Source organism: Dipodomys ordii, unplaced genomic scaffold (genome assembly GCF_000151885.1).
Source record: "Dipodomys ordii isolate 6190 unplaced genomic scaffold, Dord_2.0 Scaffold11, whole genome shotgun sequence".
NCBI lineage: Eukaryota > Metazoa > Chordata > Mammalia > Rodentia > Heteromyidae > Dipodomys > Dipodomys ordii.
This window is the reverse complement of record NW_012267227.1, coordinates 2,564,879-2,587,171: the sequence shown is the minus strand read 5'-3', so window position 1 is coordinate 2,587,171 and position 22,293 is coordinate 2,564,879. Positions and strand designations below refer to the sequence as shown.

At 45.6% G+C, this 22,293-nt stretch overlaps 1 protein-coding gene across 2 annotated transcripts in view; it reads right to left on the bottom strand.

Annotated features, from left to right (window-relative positions):
* Nucleotides 1-6,667: 6,667 nt before the first annotated feature.
* Nucleotides 6,668-22,293, bottom strand: part of Spg21 (spastic paraplegia 21 (autosomal recessive, Mast syndrome)) — a 22,547-nt gene continuing 6,921 nt past the window's right edge. For both annotated transcript variants that reach the window (XM_013010257.1, XM_013010258.1), the window contains exons 3-9: nt 18,987-19,148; nt 17,323-17,403; nt 14,994-15,139; nt 13,278-13,386; nt 12,022-12,129; nt 8,755-8,895; nt 6,668-7,259 (exon numbers count right to left, since the gene is read on the bottom strand). In XM_013010257.1, the coding sequence (XP_012865711.1) occupies nt 7,143-7,259; nt 8,755-8,895; nt 12,022-12,129; nt 13,278-13,386; nt 14,994-15,139; nt 17,323-17,403; nt 18,987-19,148 (864 nt within the window). In that variant the 3' untranslated portion in view covers nt 6,668-7,142. The remainder of the gene's footprint in view (nt 7,260-8,754; nt 8,896-12,021; nt 12,130-13,277; nt 13,387-14,993; nt 15,140-17,322; nt 17,404-18,986; nt 19,149-22,293) is intronic.

Sequence of the window (22,293 nt, the reverse complement as noted above, 5' to 3'; positions counted from 1 at the left end):
TTCAGCTGTAGACCAGCGCTCTACCACTTGAGGCTCAGCCCCACTTCGGGCTTTTTCTGCTTATGTGGTACTGAGGAATCAAACCGAGGGCCTCATGCATGCAAGGCAAGCACTCTACCACTGAGCCACCTTCCCAGCTCAGTAGCCCAGATTTTTAAAAAATTCTTTTTATTATACAAGTGATATACAGAGGAGTTCCATTTACATGAGTCAGGTCATGAGTCCATTTCCTTTGCTACATTGTCATCTGTTCCTTTATTCTCTCCATTCCCTCCTTCCCATCTCCACCCATGAGTTGTATAGTTCACATCCATCAATGTCCAGTGCGCTCCACTGCTACACTTTGTCACCCTTTGTTCTCCCCCTGAAGATATACACGTGAATATACTGTATATAAGGTAAGGAAGATAGAATCATTAAAAAAACCCTAAAAACTAACAAAGTCTTTTGTTTCCATACCTTAGGAGTTCATTTCAGTATGTATTATTATTTTGTATAAATATGAAGAGGTGCTTAGGCATGGCACCATTGTGATTCTCTCCTAAAACTCTCCTCTTTTTGGTCTCTATGTAGCTAGAGTCCTATGTAATTTGTCACATCCCAGTGATTTTATTTCATTTTTTTTACATTTTATTTTAATGTAAAGATGCTGTACAGAGGGGTTACAGTTACATGAGTAAGGCAATGAGTACATTACTTGTCCATCATTGTTACCCCTCCTTCCCTTGTTGTTAGTCCACTACTCTTTCCTTCCCCCACCTCCCTACCCCCCCCCTCCCCGGCCCCAAGTTGTGAAGTTCATTTCCAATATACTGTCCTGTTGGCATCATTGTTGCAATGGGTCCTTAGTGATTTTAGATATGACTTCTGCGTATAAGAGAGAACGTGCGCCATTTCTCTCTCTGATCTTGGCTTACTTCCCTCAACATGAATAGTTCTAGTTTGGTTCACTTCCCTGCAAATGACATTTAGTCTTTCTAACGGGTGGGTAAAATTCCATTGTATATAGGTAGCACATCGTTTGGATGCATTTGTCTATTGTGGGGCATCTGTGCTGTTTTCATACCTTGGCTACTGGGAATGGTGTGGCAATGAACATGGATGTGCAGGTGTCCTTATCATGCCCTGGTTCATGATGCTCAGGGTAGATGCCTAGGAGTGGTGTGGCTGGGTTGTAGGGAAGGTCTATGTTTAGTTTTTTGAGGAACCTCCAGGCTACTTTCTAGAGTGATTGCACTAGTTTATCTTCCCACCAGCAGTCTAAGTAGAGTTCCTTTTCCCCCACATCCCTGCCAGCATTTGTTGTTGTCTAAATTCCAAATGCTGGCCAATCTAACTGGGGTGAGATGGAATCTCAGAGTTGTTTCTATTTGCAGTTCCTTTATGGCCAGGGATGATGAGCATTTCCTCATGTTTCTTTGCCATTCGTATCTCTTCTTCTGAGAAGTCTCTCTTTAGTTCCTGTGCCCACGTAAGTGATTTTTATTAAGTATGGAGGAGTGAGTTTCTTCAGCCCCTTGTATATATTGGATATTAGACCTTTGTTTGATGTATTGCTGGTAAAGATCTTTTCCCAGTTGGCTGGCTGTCCTTCTAGTTTAGTAACTACGTCCTTAGTTGTACAGAAACTTTTTATTTTGATGTAATCCTTCCGACTCTCTCCTATCTGTTGGGTCCCTAGCACTCTATTCAAGAAGTTTCTTTCTATACCCGTAAGTTCTAATGCTTCGCCTACTCTCTCACAATGGTTTCAGTTTTGAGTCTGATGTTGAAGTCTTTGATCCACTTTGAATTGATGTTAGTGTATGGTAACAAGTAGGGATCCACTTTTAATTTTCTTTGTCGGTGGTGGGGCCTGAACTCTGGGCCTGGGCACTGTCCCTGAGCTCTTCAGCTCAAAGCTAGTGCTCTAGCACTTTGAGCTAGAGCACTACTGCTTTTTCTGCTTATGTGGTGCTGAGGAATTGAACCCAGGGCTTTGTGCATGCAAGGCAAGCACTCTACCACTGAGCCACCTTCCAAACTAGGCCACATGCATATGGTTGCCCAACACCAATTGTTGAAGAGGCTGTTTTTTTGTACTGTATGTCTTTGGCTACTTTATCAAATATCAGATGACTGTAAGTGTATGGTTTTATTTCTGGGTCTTCTATCCCATTAACATTCAGGTCTGTTTTATGTGTGTGGGGTAGGGGGGTTGGGTCGTGGGGCTTGAACGCTGGGTCTGGACACTGTCCCTGAGCTTTTCAGCTCAAGGTGAGTGCTCTACTTGAGCCACTTCCGTGGTTAACTGGTTAAGTCTCACAGACTTTCCTGCCTGGGCTGGCTTCGGACCAAGATCCTCAGATCTGAGCCTCCTGAATAGCTAGGATTATAGGCATGAGCCGCTGGTGCCCGACTCAGGTCTAATTTTGTGCCAATACCAAGCTGTTTTTGTTATTATGGCTCTGTAGTAGATTTTGAAGGCTAGTATTGTGATATTACCTAATTATTATTATTAATTTTTTTTGCCTAGAATTGTTTTGGCTATTCTAGGTCTTTTGTTGTTCCATATGAATTTTTGGATTGCTTTCTCTGAGTATTGAATGTCATTGGGATTTTGATGGGGATTGCATTGAATCTGTACATAATTTTTGGCAGTATGGCCATTTTCACAATATTGAGTCTACTTTTCCATAAACATGGAAGCTTTTTCCATTTCCTGGCGTCCTCTTGATTTCTTTTAGATTTTTATAGTTTTTTGCTATAAATGCCTTTTACACCTTTGATTAGGTTAATTCCTAGGTTTTTTTTTTTTTTTTGAGGCTACTGAAAATGGAATTGTTTTCATGATTTCCCTTTCTGTTTGTATATTGTTCACATACAGACCAGCTAAGCTTTTTGCTGGTTATTTTGGAGATAGTGTCTCAAGACCTATCTTCCCAGGCTGGCTTTGTTTTATGGCCTAGTATGGTGTGTTCTAGAAAACGTTCTATGCACTAAAGGAAAGAATATATATTCTGTAACTATTAGAGTGCACTGTCAATGTTGAGTTCATTTAATCTATAGTGTCGTTTGTCTGTTGCTTGTTTGTTGATGGTTTTGGGTGGTTGTTTGGATGATCCATTGGTCCATACGTGGTATTAAGATTCGTAACCGGGAAGTGGCACTCACTGTGGCTCGAAGTTGTAGAGCACTAGCGCTAGCTCAGGGACAGCTCTCAGGTTCTGAGTTCAAGCCCCATGACTAACCCATAAAGAAAAAGATTCAGAACCAGTGTTTTTCATATCAACTTGGGTGTTCCATTAAAAGGTACATAGAGATTTAGAACAATCAAATCTTGATGAATTTATTTTTATTTTTTTGCTGATTTTGGGGCTTGAACTCTGGGCTTACGCTGTCCCTGAGCTTCTTTTGCTCAAAGCTGGTGCTCTACCATTTAAGCCACAGTGCTACTTGGGGCTTTTTTGAGTAGCTTATTGGAGATAAGCATCTCATCCTCCCCAGGCTGGTTTGGAACTATGACCCTCAGATCTCAGCCTCCTGAGTAGTTAGGATTACAGGAGTGAGCCACTGGTGCCCAGCATGAATTTACTTTTTTTTTTTTGGTTGGTCACGGGGCTTGAACTCTGGGCCTGGGCGCTGTCCCTCAGCTCTTCAGCTCAAGGCTAGCGCTCTATCACTTGAGGTAAAGCGCCACTTCCTGAATTTACTTCTTGTTTAAACAGAGTACTGATACTTTATCTGGTTCCAATGAGTTTGGTTGGCACACACACGTGCACACACACACACACATTTATGTTTCTGAGCTGTTATTGGGGTTCAGTGCCTCACATTCTCACTTGGCTTTTTTGCTAAAGGCTAGCATTCTTACCACTTGAACCTTATTTCCACTTCTGGCTTTTTGGTGGTTTAACTATAGATAAGAATTCCCCAGGCCTGGCTGGCTTTGAACCATGATCCTCAGATCTCAGCCTCTTGAATGGCTAGCATTACAGGTGTGAGCCACTGCCACTTTTGCTCGATCTCTTACTGCATACTCTGCATTGTCATTGTAATTTTGTCTTTCTTTTGGAGCTTTCAAAATTCTCAGTGGCTTCTTTGTATACCTACTTCTGTGTCTTTTGGACATCTGTGGACTCTTACTACAGAGATCAGGAGGTGCCCTATTTTTCCGTGTTTAACATTTGTTCTGTTTCTCTGTTGACTCTGCCTTTGGTATCTCTATCCCTTCTAAAAGATGGCATTCTTTGTGAGAAAGTATTATCTTAGTTTTCTTCTAAAATAGGTCTTGATTTATTGTTATGTATTATTTTTAACTTTGTACCTTTGTGTCAGCTCCCTGGAGCTCCTTTGGTTGTGATGAGTGAGTCTGGGCTTGGTTCCTAATGGAGTTGAAGAGACCCACCATGTGTGGCTGGTACAAGAGTGGATTTGCTAGTGGTACAGCCAGCAGTGTGTGCACCCCTGTGTGGTCAGTCTTGTGAGTGCTGGATTCCAGTGGTAGTAGGACTTCTTTGGGTACTTTTTTCCCCATCGGTAGTGGGGCTTGAATTCAGGGCCTGGGCACTGTCCCTGAGCTTTTCTGCTCAATGCTAGTGCTCTGCCACTTTGAGCCACAGCTCCACTTCTGGTTTTCTGGTGGTTAATTGGAGATAAGCATCTCATAGACTTTCTTGACTGGGCTGGCTTGAACTGTGATCCTCAGACCCCAGCCTCCTGACTAGTTTTATAGGTGTGAGCCACTGGTGCCTGATTCCTCAGGCACTTTTGATGCTTGGATTATCTGAATGTGAGTCTGGTGCTGGCTGCTCTAGTAGTGCTGGGGGCCTGAAGTTCTTTTCCTCTGGTGAGACACTGGTGTCCAAGGCATGAGGTGGGTCAGGAATCACAGCTGCACTTCGCTCGTCTGGTCTTGTCTACAGTGTGTGGTTGGACAAGGTGCGGGACCTCAGGCCCCCTTCCCCACTGTGCACGCCTAAGGATGGGGTGTTGGCCTAGAGCTTACACTTCTTCCCAAATCCTTTCATTTGCAGTGCTCACCAGGGATGGAGTCAGGGACTTGGATTCAGTTCCTCAGTTGCGTCGCTCACAGGAGGGACTGTGGAACGTGGCTGAGGCTGCATTGGGGACCATAGTGGCATGGCTTGGCATCGGTCCCCACATACCTCTGCAGGCCTTCAGAGCTCCTCCAGTTGCTAGCAACAGCTCTGTGTGCCCAGGGGTGTTGAAGAGGTGGTGGTGACCCCACAGGCAGCAGCCCCTAGACCTGGCACCACGTTCTGGTCCTTTGGCTCCTTCCACATCACCGGTCCTCACTCCATCCTTTCTCGAGAAGGCTCCTGGCTGCAGCGCTGGGGGTGCTGGGAGCTGAAGTGAATGCCTTTTCCAGAGCTGGACTGTGCAGACATCGGGCTGGTAAGGGCTGTGATCTTTGCCACCGCCAGCAGCACCAGTACCTGCACCATGGAGTTGGCTGGGTCTCCTCTTTATGCGTGACTCTGCAGTCAGGTGGCAGCAGATTTTTCCTCTTGCTGTGGATGCTGTCCCAAGATGCTTGAGTTTTACAGGATCTCTGGTTGTCAACTGTTTAATTCCACCCAGGGTTGTACAGTCAGTCACCTTGCTGTGTAGCTCTACCCCTGTCGCTTGCGGAGGAGCTAGTGCATGCCGGGTGCCTTTCTGTTCAGCCATCTTGTCTTTTCATGATCAGATAATTTCACTCAGTTGTACCAAGTTATTTTTCTTTTTAAAATGGCCACTATTTTCTTGTGTGTGCACTGGTATGGGGACTTGACCTCATGCTCTTACAGCTAGCACGGCACTCTTACTACCTGAGCTACAGGATTTGTCTGCCTGGGCTGGCTTTGGACCAACAATCTTCAGCCACCTTAAGAGTTAGAAACAGGTATGAGCTGCTGGCACCAGGTCTAAAATTTTGAGTTATCTACAGAAATGTCAACTAGTTTCTAAATAATTCTTTTCTCTTTTGGTACACATAGGCAGGTGATGGTATCAGAAATGGATTTAACATAATCCAGCTATAAATGTGGAAGAATGGGCAGCTTGAGAGATAAAACTTCAATTCATAGCGAAGTCTAAAGTTTAGGGATACAATTGTACTATTTTCTATGTGTGTTTAAAACGTTTCGCTCGCCAGCGGCTCACCCCTGTCATCCTAGCTACTCAGGAGGCTGAGATCTGAGGATCGCGGTTCAAAGCCAGCCCGGGCAGGAGAGACCGTGAGACTCTTACCTCCAATAAACCACCAGAAAACCGGAAGTGATGCTGTGGCTTAAGTGGTAGAGCATTCGCCTTGAGCTGAGGGACAGTCCCCAGGCCCAGAGTTCAAGTCCCACGACCAACAAAAAGTTTTCACTCAAAAAAAAAAGGTAAGAAAAGACCTGCCACATAGTAGCAGCTTTTCATTTGTGTATGCCTATTCTGGGACTGAGTTCTGGGTGCTGTCCCTGAACTTTTTCATCCAAGCTAGTACTCTACCACAAGTCACAGTGCCACTTCTGGCTTTTTGCTGGTTAGAGGTAGGATGTCTCATGGTCCTTCCTTCCTGGACTGGCTTGGAACTGGGACCCTCAAATTTAGCACGAGCAACCTGTGCTTTATGTAGAAGTGACTTACCAATCTATGGAGCCCAAGTCAGCAGCAAAAGAATCACAGCACCACTCCCTGAAATTGACTTTTTAATTCCAAATACTGTACTGTCTTAGACAAGGGCTAGCACTGAGAACAGTGTGCTTCATGGGAAATGGGTGGGTGGGTGGTGGCCTCAGCCCGAGTGCTGTGTGGCCTTGCTGCACCCAACACAAAAGACAAGAAAGATAAGAGAAGGAACCCTAACCTCCCGAAATTAATTCACCTAGGAACAGTAGCGAAGACTTTTGTAGCAAAATTTTCATGATTTTTAAAGTGACAGTCTTCAAAAAGTACTTTTCTCAAATTTTAAAAGCTAAAAAAAAAAAAAACTGAAGAGGGGACAGTCGCACTGGCTCAGAAGAGCTGCACCTGTTGCCAAGGTGACAATCAGTCCTCCTTCCGAAACGCAGTGGGGCTGGCACCTCCCGAAGAGGCTGGTTGGAGGTACTGATCAGGGAAGCCGAGCGCACGTCACGCACGGCGTGCGTCACTAACCGTGAGGCCCACAGCTACTGCTCCTCCTGGCTTGTGCTCAGGTTGACTTTCTGTACCTCAAGCTCCTCGGCGCTGACCATGGATGGATCGATGGCGGCGTATTTGGTTCCGTGGAACTGCAGCAAATGGATCTGTGCAAACACAGGGCGGTGGGGCTGGGATGGAGGCTCAGCTGCCTTGATCGCTGTACCACGCACGCAAAAAGGTTTTATTCTAAAGTTTGACTAATGGGAGAAATCTTGGTAGACACAGAAGACGCAAAAGTTGTTTGAGACCAGGTCTTTACTAGGTGACCCAAGCTAGCCTCTAACTCCTGATCCTCCTGTCCCAGCCTCCCAAGTGCTGGGATTATAGATGTGTACCAGCATATCCTACTAGGGCACATTTTAGGAGACCTAGTGGGTCACAGATCAAAGCTAGCCTGGGCAGCAGGCACTCTACTACTTGAACTATGTATTCACCAGCCCTTTTTGCTTTAGTTATTTTTCTGATCTCTCATCCCCCCCCCACCCCCCAGGACAGCATCAGATCAAATCCTATCTCTCTCATAGCTGGGATGACAGACATACAGCACTATGTGTGGCTTGTTTGAGACGAGGGGTCACTAAATATCTCCTAAGCTGGCCTTGACTCTCAGCTCCTCCCTATCTCTACCTCTAGGTAAGTAGCGGGGATTAAAACTGAGCCACAACACCCATTTCCTATGTTTTCAGATTCTCTCCCTAGTTCTACTTGTACAAGTGGGATAGAAGGATCCAGGAACGTGACTTTCTCCATAAAGCTCCTGGTATCAGCTAAATTGCCAAGGAAGTCACTTGCCACTACCATTCTAGTAGCCCTATAGGTAGAGAATGAAGAAGCGTTTTACTTGGTAGTGGTTTTTTTCTCTCCTTTACTACAATAAGATTATACAAAGAAGCCACTACATCTCCAGCCTCATGTCTACAAATCCCAGCTACCTGGCTGGCAGAGATCGGAAGAACCATAGCTAGAGGCCAGCTGAGACCCCCTCATCTCAATAAATAAGTTGGGTGGTGTGGTGGTACGTGCCTGTAATATCCACAGAGGAGACAGAGGTAACAACTGAAGAAAACGAGCTGTGTGTGACTCAGTGGTAGGGCACCTGCGAGGCACGTGGAGTTCAGACCCCAGAACCACCAAAAAATAGCATAAAAAGTCAGGTGCTGGTGGCTCACGCCTGCAATACTAGCTGAGATCTGAGGATTGTGGTTTGAAGCCAGCTCAGGCAGGAATGTGTGACATTATCTCCAATAATGACCAAAAACCCAGAGTGTAGCTATTGCTCATGTGGTAGAATGCTAGCCTTGAGAAAAAGAATCTAACAGACAGCACCCAGGCCCTGAGTTCAAGCCATAGGACTGGCACCAAAACAACAACAACAACAAAACCTACTTCATGAGGCTCATTTAGGCCTGGTGTAAGGAGCAGGCCTGCTATCCTCGAAAAAGGGATAGTAAACAGAGTACTCCGGGTCTCTCAACACACTGGAGTCCATTTCATCAAGTTAGTGGCCCTTTCCTCCACAAGCTTCTGTCATCCCTTGCTTAATCCACTCTCCAAATCGTGCTGGGAAGTCCCACTGGCTCCAGACTCTAGGTGACCTACCTGTACATAGAGATTCACCTCTGCGCTTCTGCACAGGTAAGGGAAGTTGCCTCCCGTTTTGAGGTGAGCTCGCCGGGCATTGGGGTACAGTTTGTACATTTCTTCCTTGGCTTCGGTTGACAGTGCGCTCTGGTCAAACACCTGAGGAAACACAGGGCAGAGACGAACTGGATTTCACACATTCTTTCCTAACAGACGAACATGCCTCTGCCCAGAGTGGTCCCCGGCCCAGGTCAAACCCAGAGCCTCACACTGTGGTGAGCACTAAAAAGCTTGCTCTGTTCATGTTAAACCACAATGCAGGGGCTGGGAATGTGGCTTAGTAGTAGAGTGCTTGCCTAGCATGCACGAAGCCCTGGGTTTGATTCCTCAGTATTACACAAATACAAAAAGCCAGAAGTTGTGCTGTAGCTCAAGTGATAAAGTGCTAGCCTTGAGCAAAAGAGCTCAGGGACAGTGCCCAGGCTCTGAGTTTAAGCCCCAGGACTGGGGAAACCAAAAATAAAATGCAGCAATCAGAGCAGAGTGCAGTTAGTTTGCATGCTTTAGGGTAATTTCCTGACCAAGAAAGTCTTAAAAATAAATCTATTTATTCCTAAATTCAAATAACATGAGGCAAAAATAAAGTGGTTACCTTTTTTTTTAAAGCTAGGTGTCGGTGGATTACACCTATACATTCCTAGTTACTCTGGAGGCTGAGATCATGGTTCGAAGCCAGCCTGGGCAGGAAAGTCCATGAAATAATCTTATTGCCAATACATAACCCAAATAAGCAGGAAGTGGTGCTGTGGCTCAAGTGGTAGAGTGCTAGCCTTGAGCAAAAGAAATTCAGTGCCCAGACCCTGTGTTCAAGCCTTAGGACAGAGGGGGGGAGGGGAAGGGGAAGATGGGTGCTGGTGGCTTACACCTATCATGCTAGTTATTTGGGAGGTTGAAGATCACATTTCAGAGTCAGCTTAGGCAGACAAATCCTTAAGCCTCTCATCTCCAACTAACCTACAAAAAGTAGAGATGTGTTGGGGCTGGGAAGGTGGCTCAGTGGTAGAGTGCTTGCCTTGAATACATGAGGCCCTGGGTTCGATTCCTCAGCACCACATAAGCAGAAAAAGCCAGAAGTGGCGCTGTGGCTCAAGTGGTAGAGCGCTAGCCTTGAGCTGAAGAGCTCAGGGACAGTGCCCAGGCCCAGAGTTCAGGCCCCATGACTGACCAAAAAAAAAAAAAAGGTGGAGATGTGGTTCAAGGGTAGAGTACTAGGCAGGGAGTGGAAAGAAAAAAAAGCTGAATGGGAGGTCCTGAGTTCAAGCCCCAGCAGTGTCACACACATGCATAAGCAAGTCAGGGCTGTAGGTCACTGGTACAGTGCAGTTAGAAGCCCTGGGTTCCATCCCAGCAATAACAAAACTCACCAGAGTGAGACACCACTTCATACCCATTAGGATTGCCATTATTAAAAAAAAATCAGGAAATAACTCTTGTTCGGACTATAGAGAAATCAGAACCTTATGCACTGCCAAGGGGGATGTAAAGTATTACAGCCACATGGAAACATTGGGGTAGTTCAGTCCTCAAAGTTAAGGCAGCGACCCCTCTTGCAGGCACACACCCACAATAACGAAAAGCAGGACTCAACAGATACCTTCATCCCAGAGTTCACAGATGCTTTCATTAGTCACAAGGGCCAGCATGGACAAACAACCTGGGTGTCCACTGACCCAGGCATGGATGGGTAGAATGTTACTCAGCCTTAAAGGCACAATATTTGAACATGTTATAGCATCAATGCATCTTTTTTGTTGATCATGGGGCCCGAACCCTGGGCCCGGGCTAGCTCAAGGCTAGTGCTCTACCACTTGAGCCACAGCGCCACTTCCAGCTTTTTCTGCTTATGTGGTGCTGAGGAATTGAACCCAGGGCCTCCTGCATACAAGGTAAGCACTCTACCACTGAGCCACCTTCCCAGTTCACATTTTTTTTTTTTAAAGGTACTGGGGTCTGAACATGGGATCTTGTATTTATTAGGCAAGTGCTCTGCCACTTAGCTAATGCCTTCAACCTCAAAAATCCTTAAAGCATTGTGCTAAGTGAAAAAAGCAAGGCACAAGAATCTGAGAGGGTAGGCAACTTCACAGAGACACAAAAGTGGACTGTCGGTTGCCAGGGACCAGAGAGGAAAGAAGGAAGAGCAGTTATTGTTCAAGGGAATGGCGGGGGGACGGGGGGGAGAGGAGGTGGTGTGGTGTAGAGGATCGCGCTGGGCAGTGGTGGCTCACGCCTGTAATCTTAGCTACTCAGTAGGCTGAGATTTGAGGATCACGGTTCAAAGCCAACCCAGGCAGGAAAAGTCCGTGAGACTCTTATCTCAAATAAACCAACAGAAAACTGGAAGTGTTGCTAGCTCAAGCGGCAGAGTGCTCCCCTTGAGCTGAAGAGCTCAGGGATAGCGCCCAAGCCCAGAGTTCAAGCCCCAGGACTGACAAAAAAAAAAAAAAAAGTTCTGGTTGGCTTCTGTCTAATTCCAGCTGCATAGGAGGATCACTGTATGAAGCCAGCTGGGCAAAATGTCTGAAAAGACTCCATCTCAACAGAAAAACTGGCTACTACAATAGGAAACAAAGTTTGGGCAAAACAAAGATCCTGCCTGCCTAGTGAGCTCCAAGCCCCAAATTCAAATCCCAGTACCACACACAAACTTCTGGGATAGAATAGTGATGACGTTTGTACAATATTGATAATGTACTCAGTTCCCAAACCATTTAAAAAACTAGCCTGGTCAATTTTGATATATTAAAACAGAAAAGAACAGGTTAGGGTTGTAGCTCAGTTGTAAAGCACTTGTCCAGCAAGTACAAAGCCTTGGGTTTGATCCCTAGCACAAAAATTAAAAAAAAATTTTTTTTTACTGTACCCAGGGGGCTGGGACGGTGGCTCAGTGGTAGAGTGCTTGCCTTGTATGCATGAGGCCCGGGGTTTGATTCCTCAGCACCACATAAGCAGAAAAAGCTGGAAGTGGTGCTGTCATTCAAGTGGTAGAGCGCTCGCCTTGAGCTGAAGAGATGAGGGACAGCGCCCAGGCCCAGAGTTCAGGCCCCATGATTGGCAAAAAAGCACCCAGATGGGTAAAGTCTAAGCAGGCTGTGTAAGTCTATGTTGCTCTTGCCAGGAGAAAAAAAAATCCAGGAAGTGAGAAAAACTAAAAGCAAGGCAGCCTTTGCAATAGCTCATCTGAAATGATCTGACATGGCAGGAGGGGAGGGGAGCAAAGCTTACATCCATGATGGTTACTGGAATGTCCCGAATTTTATGAGGTTCCACATAAGAGTTCTGACAATTCAGGGTGAGTCTTGAAGCCAGTTCGCTCTGCCCCAAACTTTCCAGCTGCAGAAAGAAACACTGGTAAGGTTTCTGAAATAATTCTAGGTATTTATGTCAAAGTCTACAGATGTTTATGGTTCCACAGCTCTCAACCAGGTGTCCACGGGCAGAGCAAGCCAATCTGTGCCCCTCAACATTGAAGGGATCTTTGACCCGGAAGAGATCTCACCAATTACCTGTCCATTAGCTCCTAAATGGAAGCCTGCAGACCTGGTTCATCACATTTACCTGAGCAGGAGAGGGTAAAATTGCAGATCCCAGCTAAGTGTAGTGTAGAGGCTCCCACTTGTAATCGCAGCACTCGGAGGCAAAAATGATTCCCAGCCTAAACTAAAGAGTTGCAACTCTGTCTCAAAGCACTGAAGAAAAAAAAAAGGAAAATCTCCCAGGTTTCTAGATTCCAGGTGGATTGTCTCATGTGAAGCCTTAGTATGTTTCCAAGATGGGAGTCTTACTATGTTGCCCAGGCTGGCTTTGAACTCTCAATCTTCCTTAGGTTCATGAGTTCTGGGATTACAGGAATAAGCTAACCATACGCAGGTTTGAATTAAAAAAAAATCATTTTGGGGCTGGGAAGGTGGCTCAGTGGTAGAGCGCTTGCCTTGCATGCCTGAGGCCCTGGGTTCGATTCCTCAGCACCACATAAGCAAAAAGAAACAAGCCAGAAGTGGCACTGTGGCTCAAGTGCTAGCCTTGAGCTGAAGAGCTGAGGGACAGCGCCCAGGCCCAGAGTTCAGGCCCCACGACCGGACCCAAAAAAAAAATATATTGTACATACTAATAGAATAACACAGTTGGTAATGTTTAAATCAGGTTGAACACACTTTAAACATTTATCATTTGTTTAGGTAAAAACCTTTCAAAACCTTTCCTTCTAGAGTTCTGCAGTTTAATACATTACTGTTCTATTGGGGGGGGGAGGCAGGTTTTGAACTTGCTAAGCAGGCATTCAGCTCCCATTTGGAATCTGGCATCTAGATGCTCCCCAGGGGATGTGGGTGAAGAACCATGGGAAGCACTCACGTAGCCAGGCCTTACGAGTGGGAATAAAGCATTAAATGTTGGGGTCAATGAGAAGGATGGATCTCCCTCGAGGTCACTGTGGAAATCCCCAGTCCAAGGTGTCCCCACGCCCCAGCCACGAGCCTTACCCTGTCTACCATGAAGTCAATGGCATCGGCCATCACGGGGTCCACCGGGCCAGACGAAAAGTTTCCGAGAACTATTTTTTTGAGCATAAAGGAGGGCATCAGCCAAAAGCTGGAAAATAAAGAGTGGCAGGCTTGACTTTGGTGCTTCCTGGCACTTGAGTGCCACTCGGTGATGGCAGCACTGCTTCACCTCTTTTCCTGCTGGCTTTTGCAATGTCCCTCTCCCCCTCCCCCAGTGCTGCACACAGACTGAAGTCAGAGGTGAGGATTTCTTAGAAGTTCTGGAATGAGAGCTCTCTTCTATTAATGCACTGTATATAATTTACTTTACTGAGATGCAAAGCATCACCAGTGAGGAGGAGGGATACTGGAAAGAGGAAGATTAGAGTTTGCAGAGGGTGGAAAAGGAAATCTAGTCAGGTGCAGAGAGAAAAGCCCACACAGGACACAGCTTTTCCCAGAGGAACCCTGGGTAAAAATGGGTGGTGGGGAACACGCTGCTTTTCGGGTGGACATAGGTGCTATGTACATGGTACTAATACTACACCAGCACATAAGCTATATGGGTTACTACTCTGGAATGAGACCACCCCTTTTGCCACCTTTGCAGAGCCATCTTGTACTCTCATCCTGAAGCACGGATTTATTTTTGTTGTTGGTCGTGGGGCCTGAACTCTGGGCCTGGGCACTGTCCCACAGCTCTTCAGCTCAAGGCTAGCACTCCACCACTTGAGCCACAGCGCCCCTTCCGGCTTTTTCTGCTTATGTAGTGCTGAGGAGTCAAACCCAGGGCCTCATGCATGCAAGCACTCTACCACTGAGCCACCTTCCCAGCCCCCGAAGCACAGATTTTTTTTTTGTGCATCCCAAAGTAATGAAACAAATGAAGGCTCAGATGTATGAGCTGGTAATCTCTATCCTCTCCCCTATGGCTGTATAGAGAAGTAGACCTCTTGCATGCCTGACAGACCTTCCCCTGTTTGACCAGAGCACTGGGCTTAGCTGTATACCAAAATGTTGCCTCAGGATGGTCTATCCTGCTTGGATTCCTTCTCAATTTGCTTTTTAGCTCTAGACTTACTGGGTGTATTTGCTGCACTAGAAGTGGGAGCAAATCTTTTCCTAGAAACCATCTGGGAAGGGCCTTTGAGGGCAGTACACCAGATGGGAATGGGGTCAATCTCCATAGGAAACAGATGGGCTGGCCTATCTCAGTCCTGTAATCCTAGCTACTCGGGAGGGTGAGATCTGAGGCTCGTGTTTCAAAACCAGCCTAGGCAGGAAAATATGTGAGACTCTTATCTCCAAGTAATCACAAAGTGGTAGAGTGCCTGCCTTGAGTACAAAAGCTCAGGGATGGGCTGGGAAGGTGGCTCAGTGGTAGAGCGCTTGCCTTGCATGCCTGAGGCCCTGGGTTCGATTCCTCAGCACCACACAAGCAAAAAGAAAAAAGCCGGAAGTGGCGCTGTGGCTCATAGTGGTAGAGCGCTAGCCTTGAGCTGAAGAGCTAAGGAACAGTGCCCAGGCCCAGAGTTCAGGCCCCACAACTGACCAAAAAAAATTAAAGCCAGAGAAGTTGCAGAATTCAGAAACAGATACAAATCTTTCTTCTCCACTGCGCGCGCGCGTGCACGCACGCGCACACACACACACACACACACACACACACCTTAAGCCAACAGTCCAGAACATTCTGACCTGCTGTTTATGTCTCACCTGTTTGCAGTCCATGTCTGGTTGAAGATGGAGGTGTCGCTGAAGGCATTGCAGAGAATGAGGGAATGGACTCTAGGAGATTTGTGAGTGTACTCGGCAAATTTCTGAGCCAGAAAGCCTCCCAAAGAAGCCCCGAATAGATGGACCTAATTATAAACAAACATAAGGCAGGGCCCAGAACGCTGATCAATTCCCAACAGGAGTATATAAAAAAAAGTTACTTCGGTTATCACTAATCCCAGAATACAACGTCATCACAATTCAATAGTCTGATCTATACAGTAGCTAGAAATGTAAGAAACACTATATTTAAATGAAGTTTACACACCACATCAAGAAAACAACACAACTGTGCCTTCAAATTACGTATACCAGTTAAAAATAGTACCCAAAGAGGGGCTGGGAAGGTGGCTCAGTGGTAGAGCGCTTGCCTCGCATGCACGAGGCCCTGGGTTCGATTCCTCAGAACCACATAAGTAGAAAAAACCGGAAGTGGCACTGTAGCTCAAGTGGTAAAGCACTAGCCTTGAGCTCAAGAGCTGAGGGACAGTGCCCAGGCCCAGAGTTCAGGCCCTATGACCAGATTAAAAAAAAAAAAATTCCAAAATCTGAAATATTTTTATCTTTTGTCACTCACCCCTGGGTGGCTGAACTCAGGGCCTCCTTCTCTCAAGCTACACAAGCATACTTGTACCATGCCCCAAGCCATTTAGTTTATTTATTTTGGGGAGGGGAGGACTGGAGCAGTATTAGGAGTTTGAACTGAGAGCTCTGAACTACTGCTCAGCTTTTTCCACTCATTACCAGTGTTCACCAGTCTGGCATTTTGCTGGTTTTCTGCCTGGGCTAGCTTTGAACCTAGATCCTCATATTTCAGCTTCCTGAGTAGCTAGGATTAATGGCATGAGTTACTAGTGCCTGGCTGTAGTTTTTATTTTTTGTCAGTTATGGGGCTTGAACTGTCCCTGAGCCTCTTTGTGCTCAAGGCTTGCATTCTACCATTTGAGCCACAGCGCCATTCCCGGTGGTTAATTGGAGATAAGAGTTTCACAGTCTTTCCTGCCAGGGCTGGCTTTGAACTCTGATCCTCAGATCTCTGCCTCCTGAGTAGCTAGGATTACAGAAGTGAGCCACCAGTGCCCTGAAGTTTTTATTTTTTGACCCTAGCTCAAAAGGTCAGGGGCTGACCTTGAATTCTCAGTCCCCCTGCTTCAACTTCCTAAGTGGCCAGGATTACAGGTGTGTACTACCTCATTCATCCAAAACCTTAAACACTTCTGATCTTGAGCATTTCAGATAAGGGATACTCAAGCTGAACTGACTCATGCTATGAGACAACTTGAGAAATGTTGCAAAAGACCAAACAGCATATGATCACATTATGTAAAATAACCAGAAAAGACAAATCACAGAAACAGAAAACAGCAGGCTGCAGAGCTAGGAAAGAAGATGGGGAATCAAAGCTGATCAATCTGGGACTTTTTTTGGGGGTTCAGTCACGGGGCCTAAACTCGGAGCCTGGGCATTGCCCCTGAGCTCTTTTGCTCAAGGCTAGAGCTCTATCAATTGAGCCACAGAGTCACTTCTAGTTTTCTGGTGGTTACTGAAGAATCTTATGAGCTTTCCTGCCTAGGCTAGCTTTGATCTGCTATCCTTAGATTTTAGCCTCCTCATTAGCCAGGATGACAGACATAAGCCACTGGCGCCAGGCTTTTTTCTTTCCTTTTTTTAAAATAAAAATTGATATAGTGTTTTCATAAAAATTGATATGTAATTCAGGCTGGCCTAAAACTTGAGCTCCTCCCTGGCTCAGCCTCCTGAATGCTGGCTTGGAATTTCTTTGTGGGAAAATTCCCCACCCCCCCCCCAAAAAAAAATTAAAGGTGATAGCTGCAGGCATCTGGGAGTTTACTAAAAAATATTTAACTGTATAAAAGGTAAATTATGTGATATGTGAATTATATCGCAGTAAGGCTATCATTAAAAGAAAGAAAACCCCAGGCAAGGTGGCTCACACCTATAATCCTAGTTACTCAGGAGTCTGAGATTGGGAGGTTTGAGATAAAAAGCTAGAGGTAGCAGGGTGTGCCTGTCACCCCAGCTATCAGGGAAGCATTAATAGGAGGATCGCAGGCCAGGAAAAAAGCACGAACCCTTTTGGAAATTAACAAATGCAAAAAGGGAATAGGGGTGTCAGTCAAGTGGTAGAGCACCTAAGGCCCTGAGTTCAAATCCCAGTCTTCCCCCTAAAAAAAGGACAACTCCAAGCTTTACAAGATAAATGTTACATTAAAAATGCATGTAGTAAATTAGGTTCCAGGGTACTCACTTTATCCAATTGTAAATGGTCTAAAAGTTTTCTGAACCCATCACAGAATTCAAGGTGATCCCAATAAACTGGATACTGCAGCTGAAATGACAAGTTCACTTTAAAAAACCATGGGAGTAAAAATGCAACTCATTTGAGGGGGAAAAAAAAAAGAACCTTACATAATAGCATTTCTTATTTGCTCAAGCTTTGCCTCTTAAAATATATGAAAGCTTTCACTTTCTTCTAAACTTAACGTATTTTACCTAAAGACCAAAATTTCGAGAGAATAAAAAGTGAACATACTCTAGGGATATATGTGAATAACAACTTTAGCTCACATCAACTGCCAAATTAGCTAAGTGTGAGGTTGAAGGGAGAGTAGATCAGAACGGATCCAAGGAAAGACATGGTGTTGTCTGGATGGGAGGATGGCTCAGTGGCAGAGGCCGGCACCTAGCAAGCACAGGGTCTTGAGTTCAAACCCTGGGAGTTGGGGAGAGAAAGATGCTGATTGCCACTGGCTCATACCAAGAAGCCAGTGGCTTCTTGGGAGGCTGAGAGGGAGGATCGTGGTTTGAGGCCAATGCTGGGGAGAAAATTTTTTAACCTATAACTAGGCCCCATGATGATGGGAAACAAGGTAGGTGGAATGTGGCTCAGACCCTTGGTTGGACAGGAAGTCCTAAAAATTAGGAACAAATAGGGCTCGGTGGTACCTCACCAGCCTAGCAAGGGCCGGGTACCGAGGCAATACTGTTTAAGCCCAATTGCCTTGTGAATGGAGGATATGATGTTCAAAGAGCTCAAGAGAACTGGAAATAACATTTGTTCTGAGGAGGGATCCCTCTATTCAGTACTATTTCCTTAAGGAGCAATCAATAAGATGGTTCTTTTGGATTGACTTATTGTATCTGGTCTCTTGTTCTTTATTACACTGAAAAGAGTATGGCACTTGGCCCTTTAATACTGGTGATGGGGAGAACAACAAAGCATAAACTCATCTCTAGAGGATTCAGGCTTGTCTCCTAAGAATTTCCCTGTTTTTATTATATTAATATGTATTTTTTTGGTTGGTTGTAGGGCTTGAAGTTGGGGCCTGGGCACTGTCTCTGAGCTCTTCAGCTCAAGGCTAGTTCTCTACCACTATGAGCCACAGCTGTACTTCTGGTTTTCTGGTAGTTAATTGGAGATAAGAGTCTCATGGACTTTTTTGCCTGAGTAGCCACCAGTGCTAGCTTCCTCTGTTTTTATATACATAAAACCCATCTGACAGGCTTGTTGTTTAAGTACTTATATTTATTCTGCTAATATACCATCATGTATATTAGAGGATAAGTTTTGATTTGATATATTGCTTTAATTATTAAAATTCGGTTTGTGTAGCCAGGCACTGGTGGCTCACGCCTGTAATCCTAGCTACTCAGGAGGGGAGATCTGAGGATCAAGGTTCAAAGCCAGCCCCAGCAGGAAAGTCTGTGAGACTCTTATCTCTCTAATAAACCACCAGAAAACCAGAAGTGGAGCTGTGGCTCAAAGTGACAGAGCGTTAGACTTGAACAGAAAAGCTTAGAGACAGCTTCCAGCCCCTGAGTTCAAGCCCCATGAATGACCAAAAAAAAAAAAAGTCTCCATTATGCAAAAGTAATTAATCTGAATTTTAATACTGATACAGCAATACTTACAGCTATCACCCGGTAACCCCATCCAGTCAATGCCAAAATTTGCTGGAAAAATACATCTGCAGTTCCGCTGACAGGAGGAAGAAATATGAGAGGACACCTGATACTCCTGGGGCCGGCATCATAGAGTGACCATATCTTACTGTCATCGTCATCAACAATAATCTGCAGAGAAAGTGAAAACAAGAACTCTTACATCTGGTTTCGATGCATAGTTTCAAAGACAATTTAATACTGCCTTGACCTGGGGGGTCATAGAGGATTCAGTGCACACAACAAACTGCTCTGATTTCCTTTTCTTTTCTCGCATTCCACGGAGTTGGGTGGCTCTTTTGGTCTTGAATTTTCCTGTCCATAATAACAGGAAGAAGCTTGATTTACCATCAGATTTAACATCAAACAGTAAACTCTGGGCATGGCATCTTTTGCCCCCTCCCCGCCCTTGCATGCTTGTGGCTCTGTGTATGTTTGTGTGTGCATGCGCATGTGTGTACAAGAAGCAAGCTGGCAGTCAGTTTCCCATGCTGGGATCAGCAGGCTGCCACAGAGATCAGTACCCTAGGCTATGTGGTGAAGCAGGTAGGGATGGCTCCAGCTGAGGAGAGATGCTTTGGACCTGGTCTGGACCAAGCCTGAGGGGTGGGAAGTGACTCCAGAGGAAGGCTGAATGGCTGCTATGTGACCCTGGCCTAGTAGGTAAGGCAAAGCAGGTGTACATGAGGAGTCTGGAAGATGCCTCAGGCCAAACTGTGGGGGTGAGCAGTGGGCCCCGGGAGAAAACAGGCTCTTCTGGGAGAGGAGGGAGGAGGGGTCATCAGAAACCATCTTAAGTTAGTGGTTATTAACCAGGCACTCTGCAGCCAAGTGTGACTATTATAATTCACTGCACAAGCATTTGCCAGTTCAAATCAATATAGGCTCTACTTTTAGGTTGGAAAACCTCAGGGCCCCTAAATGCTTCTGTCTGAACCTCCTAGCTGGCTCTCCACAGTCACTCTCAGGACAGCAGCACACTGACCTGAGGTTACTGCATCACAGGGAGCTAATTCACAGGGCAAGGCCAAGTCTACAGAGATGGAGTAATGGCCCGGATTTCCCAATGTCACACAGGAATCTCTTCCCCTGTGTATTTTGCCACTCACAATTTTGTTTTACTTTCCTGGTTTCTTGTGGTTTAAAATACAAGCAAACAAGCTAGGTGCCCAGTGGCTCACACCTGTAATCCTAGCTACTTAGGGAATTTGAGGATCCAAGTTCAAAGCCAGCCCAGGCAGTGAAGTCCTTGAGACAATTAAATAAATTACCAAAAAAAAAAAAAAGGAAAAGAAAAGAAGTGGCACTGTGGCTCAAGTGGTAGAGTACTAGCCTTGAGCAAAAGAAGCTTAAGGACATTGCCCAGGCCCTGAGTTGAAAAGGAATGGAAACCAAAACAAAACCTCTTAAGAACCTTAGATTGGCGCGGGGGGGGGGGGGGGGGGGGGGGGGGGGGGGGGGGGGGGGAGGCTGGGAAGGGATGTGAAGGGTAAACAAAGGAGGAGGCTGCAATGCTTTATAAGAAATGTACTCATTATCTTGCCCATGTAATTGTAACCCCTCTGTACAGTATGTTCACAAAATAAAATAAAAGAACCTTTGACAATGCATACCCACAAATCTCAATCTTATAGTAATAAAGTCATGCAAGACAAACATATCTTTTAGGGAATTATCCAAATAATTTAATTTGTAAGAAAAGTAACATGGATAGCATCTTCTTCTTTTTTTTTTTTTTTTTTTGGGTCTGGTCGTGGGGCCTGAACTCTGGGCCTGGGTGCTGTCCCCCAGCTCTTCAGCTCAAGGCTAGCGCTCTACCACTTGAGCCACAGCACCACTTCTGGCTTTTTTTTTTCTTTTTGCTTATGTGGTGCTGAGGAATCGAACCCAGGGCCTCATGCATGCAAGGCAAGTGCTCTACCACTGAGCCACCTTCCCAGCCCCAGGATAGCATGTTCTTAAAAGTGACAAGAGACCATAGCTATAATTACATACGCTATTATTTTGACTTTCTCAAGAGTTTTGTAATTGGTCATTTTGTCAAAATTCCTATAGAAAAATAACAGTTTGATAATTAGAAGACAAGCACCACAAAATTTAAAGCAAACTTATGCTTTATGGACTAAAATGATAATTGGAAATTTTTAATCAATAAAACTACATCCTAGGGGCTGGGAAGGTGGCTCAGTGGTAGAGTGCTTGCCTTGCATGCCTAAGGCCCTGGGTTCGATTCCTCAGCACCACATAAGCAAAAAGAAGAAAGCCGGGAGTGGCGCTGTGGCTCAAGTGGTAGAGCACTAGCCTTGAGCTGAAGAGCTGAGGGACAGCGCCCAGGCCCAGAGTTCAGGCCCCTCGACCGACAAAACAACAACAACAACAACAACTACATCCTAGCTGGGCCCAGAGTTCAAGCCCCACAACTAACAACAACAACAAAAGCCCAACAAAAACTATGTCCTACAATGACTTCTAAGATTGTTTGGGTACATTTGGATATTTGGGATCTGGTGGTCTAAATACAGGAGCTCCAGGCCTAGAGTTCAGGCCCCATATTCGCTCGGACCCAAAACCAACCAACCAACCAAACAAATAAATACAGGCGCTCTTGGGGATCACCTGAAAGACCGAGGCAGGTAGAGGGACCCTGGGGCCGCTTCTCCTGGGAGGACAGTGGATCCAGAGGGCAGAACGGAAAGGATTCCCTTATAAGCAGCCCACATTCTTATGCCTTTGAAATTCCATGAAGTACAGATGAAACACAGCTGTAGTTTTTCTACTAAAATAAAATGAGCTGAGCACTAGTGGCTCATGCTTATAATCCTCGCTACTCAGGAGGCTGAGAGCTGAGGAAAAGCTTGAAGCCAACCTAGGCAGCAAAGTCCATGAGACTCTTATCTCCAGTGAACCATCAAAAAGCCAGGAGTGGAGATGGGGCCTAAGTGGTAGAGCATTAGCCTTGAGTGAAAAAGCTCAGAGACAGCGTCCAGGCCCTGAGTTCAAGTATCACTACCAGCACAAAATAAAACTATTCTTTACAAACTAACTTTATCTTAAAATATTAACATGTTAAAATCTAAGCCATTTTGCCAGGTGCTGGTGGCTCACACCTGTAATCCTAGCTACTCAGGAGGCTGAGATCTGAGGATCGAGGTTCAAAGCTAGCCCAGGCAGGAAAGACCGTAAGACTCCTATCTCCAATAAACCACCAGAAAACCGGAAGTGGCGCTGTAGCTCAAGTGGTAGAGCATTCGCCTTGAGCTGAAGAGCTGAGGGACAG